Below are 5,916 nucleotides of genomic sequence, written 5' to 3'. Positions count from 1 at the left end.
TGGTTTCTTGGATGTTGGCGTGCATCCTGTTCCATATGTCCTCCTTATTCGAGCTGAGGTTTTTGAATATGCGCCTATTCCTTTCCTTCCATATATTCCATAGAAGAATGCCTGGAATTATGTTCCACAGGTGGTTGAGCAGTCCACTATTGTAAGGGCTTTTTGGCCATTGCCGTATGGTGTTTATTATGCCTCCCATTTCTCTGCATCGCCTTTGACTTCTGAATTCTACCTTCTCCCACAGTTGAGTAGCTAACGGACATGAGTCCAGAAGATGCTGCAAGGTTTCTTCACTCTGAAAGCAGTTGTGGCATACCGAGGGTCCATGGAAGTTGCGTTTCTGCAATTTGTCCCATGTAAGAATCTTTTTATGCCCCACCATCCAAAGAAAGTGAGTGATTTTGGGCCATGTTTTGAAGCTCCAAATTCTAGCCCAGAGAGGATCCGGAATGATGGGGGGTCTTCTAAAAGATTGTAAGCTTCAGAAGTGGAGTAAGAGCCTTTGGGAAGATAGCCCCATCTGAGAATGTCCTCATTTATGTTGTGCCTGATGCTCCTTTTTTTCAATTCGGTATCAAGGGCTGCTGCTTCCTGTGTACTGTTGGTGTTGGATATTTGATTGCTAGAAAGCCATTTCCTGAAGCCCGTTCCCGATTCCGGATTCCAGTATTGGTGAACTTTGGCTTGCTGCTGCTCTTGCCTACCTGGGATAATGGCCGTCGGTACAACATTGGATAGTTTAGGTAGTTGGTTCCATGCGTCGTACCAAAATCTGGCATGTTGACCGTTCCTTATTTCCCAGAAGCTATGTTTCTGAATCAACTTGTGATGCTGTTTGGCCGCATTCCAAATGAGTGAACCTGTGCTTGTGGGCGTGAATCTAATAAGCTCTGCTTGTGGCATGTTGTTGGTGTATTTGGCGATCCAAATTTTGGCCCATGGTTTGTCCGGATTTGTTAACCATTGCCACCAAATTTTGGCGGTCATGATAATATTGCTGTGCTCAGGGTCTCGGAGACCAATACCTCCTTTATGCTTGGGCTTGCAGGTGGTGTCCCATTTTACAAGCGCCCATTTACGGTTGGTAGCTGAACTTCCCCAAAGAAAATTGCGCTGCAGATTTCTCAGTCTTCTCAAGACCCATTTTGGAGCGGCTAGGATGGAAAACAAATAGAGGGGCATGGCTTGAAGGATGGATTTTAGGAGCACAGCTCTACTTGCTAAATTGAGGGAGCGATGCGTCCATAAGTTAAGTTTGAATTCCAGTTTCTCAATGAGTCTTCTCCAAGCTGGTTGCTTTATTGCAGAGGCTGTGAGAGGCGCTCCCAGGTAAGTGGAGGGGAGAGAAGCAGTTTGAAAACCCAGTATGCGGGAGACAGCACGTTTTACAGAGGGAGGGGTGTGGAAGAAGAAAATGTGGGATTTGGTGTTATTGATTTGGGTTCCTGAAGCTCTAGAGAAGTCGTTGAGCAGAGATTTCAGACATGAGGCTTCCTGAGCAGAGGGATAGCCATACAGCATGGTGTCATCCATGAATTGCTGATGGGAGGAGGCAGGGGAGTTGTGGATTGAGATTCCCCGTAGTTGATTGGCTTGCCGAGCCTGCTTGATGTGCCGTCCTAGGCCCTCCGCCATTATCACAAATAAGAAGGGGGATAAGGGATCCCCTTGCCTAATGCCCCTGGATGGTTTGAAGGGGCGAGAGGGCAACCCATTGACAAGAATAGAGAAGTGGGAGGAGGAAATGAGGCTCATTATCCATCTTACCCAAGTGGCACAGAAGCCAAAGGCTCTCAGCATGTTCTGAATATAGGCCCAGCTAAGTTTGTCGAATGCCTTGGATAAGTCAAGCTTGAGTAACATGCCCGCTTTTTTGGAGAGCTTGAGCGAGTGAATGATCTCATGGGAGAGAATTATACCATCCATAATCTGTCTGCCCTCCACATAGCCAGATTGCTCGGGTGAGATGATCTGAGGGAGAAGGGGCTTGAGTCTGTTGGCTATGACTTTGGTAATGACTTTGTAGAGAACATTGCAAAGAGCTATGGGCCTGAATTTGTCAGGGGTGGTGGAGTTCTCTTCTTTGGGAATGAGAGTGATGAAGGTGGAGTTAAGAGATGGTAGCATCCAGCGAAGGGCCCTAGATTCCTCTACTATTTGCCAAATCTCTACCTTAATCATATCCCAGAAAGCATGGAAAAAATCAGTGGTAAAGCCATCAGGGCCTGGAGCCTTACCTTCTTTAAGCTGCGCCATTGCTTCATCCACCTCTTGGCTGAGAATCGGGCTCATGAGCAGATCGTTTTGCTCCTCCGTTATTATCCTGGGAATGTTGCTTGTGATTTTCTCGATAGCTGCCTTCCGATCCATTGTCTGTTCTTGGTGAACTTGTTTGAAGTGATTGAGGAGGGTTTCCTCTATTTTCTCGTGCTCCTCCTCTTTACCTCCCTCCTGATTTTGGATGAATGAGATCTTGTTGTGCATTCTTCGTTGCACTGTTGTGTTATGAAAGAATTTGGTGTTGCGTTCCCCTTCTTTAAGCCACCTAATCCGCGATTTCTGTCTCCAATAAATTTCTTCTTGCTTCCTTCTTTCTTCAAGCTGATTGTAGATATGCTTTTCTTTTTCCAGGGTTGCCTCTGTGTGCCCTGAATTGATGACTGTCTGGTGGAGTAGTTTGAGCTCCTGATTGAGTTGCTGTTGTGCTTCAAAAATGTTCCCAAAGGTATCCTTATTCCATTGTTTGAGGTGGCCCTTCAGGTACCTTAATTTCTGTTGAAGTTGGAACATTTTGGTGCCTTCTGGAGGAACAAAGGAGGCCCATATAGTTTTGACGAAGTCCTTGAATGCCGGGTGGGTTAACCAAAAACTTTCAAATCGAAATGGCTTTCTGGTGCTGTTCCCCGGTCGTTGCCATTGCAGGGCTATTGGCCAGTGATCCGACCCTGAGTGAGCCAGAATCTCCGCATTGAAATCACCCCCGATGTGCACTGCATTGTCCGAAATCAGAAATCTGTCCAGCTTGAAGGCGATAAGGATGGCTTGAAGTTTAAAACATTGGCGAATCTCGCTAATCCCTAATATGCGAATTATTCAAATTTATAGTTATTTTTTATATAGTCTCTATATAATGTTGGCTGTCTAAAATTTGGGCGAATCGTCTGGAAATTGGCGAAGGAAAAATCATGGAAAATTAGCCCACTGGGCGAACATTAGTTTCCATGCTTGGAGGTGATCTGATGTTTCCCCTTTCTGTGATTGCTCCATGTGTAGATTCCATTGCAGAAGGGCATGTCAATGAGTGAGGCGTTTAGGATGAAATCCTTGAAGTGTTGCACTTCAGGTTCCAATCTGGTTCTTCCCCCTGTTTTGTCCTCGATCTTGGTGATCATATTGAAATCCCCCGCTACAATCCAGAGAGGGTGCTGTCTGTTGATGCTGAGGGCCTCGATAGTGTCGAGGAGCACTTTTTTACTGCCACCATCCTGTGGGAAATAGACATTGGATAGGTTCCCATGAACCTATGTGCCTACAATGTGAAAGGCAGCTTGTATGAGATGATGGGAGGCATGGAAATCTGTGAGTGCTATAGCTTGAGTGTTCCAGGCTATGGCGAGCCCTCCCGAAGCTCCAGTAGCATCCACAGCCACTGAGTGGCAGCCCGGCCAGGCCTTTGAGAGTATTCGACCCAGAGTGGCGCTATTGCATTTAGTTTCTTGGAAGAAGCATATGTGCGGTTTCTCCATCTTGATCATGTTTTTGAGCATTCTATATTTTGCAGGGCTGTTGAGCCCTCTAAGATTCCAAGAGATGAGTTTCATTGATAACTGAGTTGAGAGGGGCTGAAGTATTTCGTAAGCTTCGCATAGTGGCCTGAATCCACTAGGACTTTGCCAACCTCTATTGTTCTTTGAAGAACTGTTTTCCTTCCTCTTTTTTTGAAATCTTTTGGACGCAGTCTACCATCCCAGGTGCTTCCCGCTTGAATTCCTAGCTGATGTTGTTGGTAGGCTTTGGAGATGACCATTTCCAACTTTTCTAGATCAGTTTCAGTGATGGATTCATACGCTTCTTTCCTGCATGCCAACTCTAGCTCATTGATATCCAGTCCATGAAGGTCTACATTTTCAGCTTCTTCCTCCATTATTTCAACAACATTGGTGTCTCCCTGTGTGGTCTCTGAAGTCTGAGCGGGCTTCAATCTCCCATCTATCTCCATGTTCTTAGGGGTATTCATCGGGTCCTCCTGATTCCTGGTTAGAATGGTTGGAATTATAATAGGGGATTTCGAGTTGGGAGGGGGGCTGGAGGGGGGGGGGGCGGCTTGAGGAGGATGGGAGATCGGATTTGCTGGGGTTTTCCAGGGGCTGGTCTTCCGGAATGTCGTTGAGGGTCTCAAAACTGTTCTTGGACGCTTGATCTTTGAGGTTATTCTGCTGAGACTTTTGCCCATTGGCATTTTTCCTGTGCGAGCGCCTTCTGCTTGTTACTTTGGTGAACCCGTCTTGATTAGGCTTGGCTGAGGGGTTCTGAGACAGATCTGGGACATTTAGAGGACAATCCCTAAATAAGTGCCCAAGAGCATGGCATCTTCTACACCGGAAGGGCACATGCTCATAATCCAAGGGCTGGATCCATTCTTCATCCCAATGGGAGAGTGTTATCGACTCTGGTAGCGCTTCATTCAACCTTATGAAGACACATATGCGAGCATATGATATGAATCTGCGTGATTTGGTTTCTTCAGCCGTCCTGATGTATTCTCCCACGCCATTTCCAATTCTCCTGAGTGAGTCTTCGTCCCAGTATTCATCAGGGAGTCCATACAATCGAATCCATACTGGTGCCCAGGTTAGGTCTTCCTTATCTGGGTTGAATCTGGGTTTCCAGTCTCGCATGTACAGACCCACTGCATTGAAGAAGTGTGGGCCTGTTCATAGCACTCTGAGTTTGTCTTCAACGTAGTAGAAAATGACTGTAAAAAAGCCCTTCGGTCCTAGTTGAAGCAGGACATCCCCCTTCGGTTTCCATTTGGCAGCTATCCAACCATAGAGGGCTCTTTCCGTAGGCCAGAAGCCTATAAATTTCCCTATGATGGCATGCTCTTTCATGAACTCTATTCTGGCATTTATCAGGTGACCTTGTAGTTCGATTCTGGGCCTTTCTGCAGCTACAGGTTTGCAGGTGGCTGAGGTGACTTTTGGCGCCTCCTCCTTGTCTTTTTTCCTTTTGTCCTGCGGTCCGTTGTCCTGGCCTTGCGGATCTTCCGATTTGTTGTTCTCTTGCTGTGTTGAGCCATCACTGTTCAGGATCTCCCTGCTGATCGATCTGAAAAGGAGGTCATTGTCCTTCTCCTGCTGCATTGGGGAGGGCCCTGTCGCCCCCCCCTGCGGTGCTTCCATGGCGCGTGACTGGCGCAGTACTGATGCTCTGTTTTCTCAGAGCTTAGATTAGGTAAGGATTGCAGGAGACTCCGTCGTCTGGTAGCGCCGTCACGGGTTGCAGAGGAACCCTAATCACCTTGCAGAGCTCCGAATCTTGTGTCTTTAGATATTGGTAATTCACCATATGTTCCTATATTATTAGTTAGACATATTTCCTTTTCCCCTCTAGAAGCTGGATACCAAAGGCCAACCCAGGTCTGTCATTTTTTGGACCCCACTCTTCCATAAGTTTGAGTCACCATATACCTATTCAGATTTCATAGATTCTTTTGTTCAACTAGTCATGACTATGCTGAAAGGAAGCCCTCCACCCAGGATAAGTCTAGAGATCAAAATGGTCCTTTAGTTGTCTAAACAAAGCAAAGTGGGAGATTGGTACCTTTACCAAAATCACACAAAGATAAGAATTTATGGTTGCCAGCTTGCATGATATAAACTACCCAAATACCTCCCCATGACGTTATTTTCTCTA

At 46.4% G+C, this 5,916-nt stretch overlaps 1 protein-coding gene across 1 annotated transcript; it reads right to left on the bottom strand.

Moving 5' to 3' along the window:
• Positions 1-252: 252 nt before the first annotated feature.
• Positions 253-4,219, bottom strand: LOC149259394 (uncharacterized). The gene is made up of 2 exons (XM_089454080.1): positions 3,964-4,219; positions 253-3,077 (listed from the first exon to the last, which is right to left on the bottom strand). Exons 1-2 carry the CDS (start codon positions 4,217-4,219, stop codon positions 253-255), a joined length of 3,081 nt encoding a protein of 1,026 aa, XP_089310206.1.
• Between the last annotated feature and the right edge of the window lie 1,697 nt (positions 4,220-5,916).

Source organism: Pinus tabuliformis, chromosome 6, assembly GCF_031772625.1.
Source record: "Pinus tabuliformis cultivar Carrire ecotype Pingquan chromosome 6, CPIR1, whole genome shotgun sequence".
Classification (NCBI taxonomy): Eukaryota; Viridiplantae; Streptophyta; class Pinopsida; order Pinales; family Pinaceae; genus Pinus; species Pinus tabuliformis.
Note: the sequence above shows the minus strand (reverse complement) of the source record. Positions and strands in the feature narration are given on the sequence as shown.

Bases quoted from the DNA above. Each gene is read 5' to 3' on its own strand.
- LOC149259394 (XM_089454080.1), bottom strand. From the start codon at position 4,219: ATGGAGATAGATGGGAGATTGAAGCCCGCTCAGACTTCAGAGACCACA. The intron at 3,078-3,963 runs GTAGACTGCGTC...TTCGCATATTAG, and splicing joins AGCGGGAAGCACCTGGGATG to GGATTAGCGAGATTCGCCAA.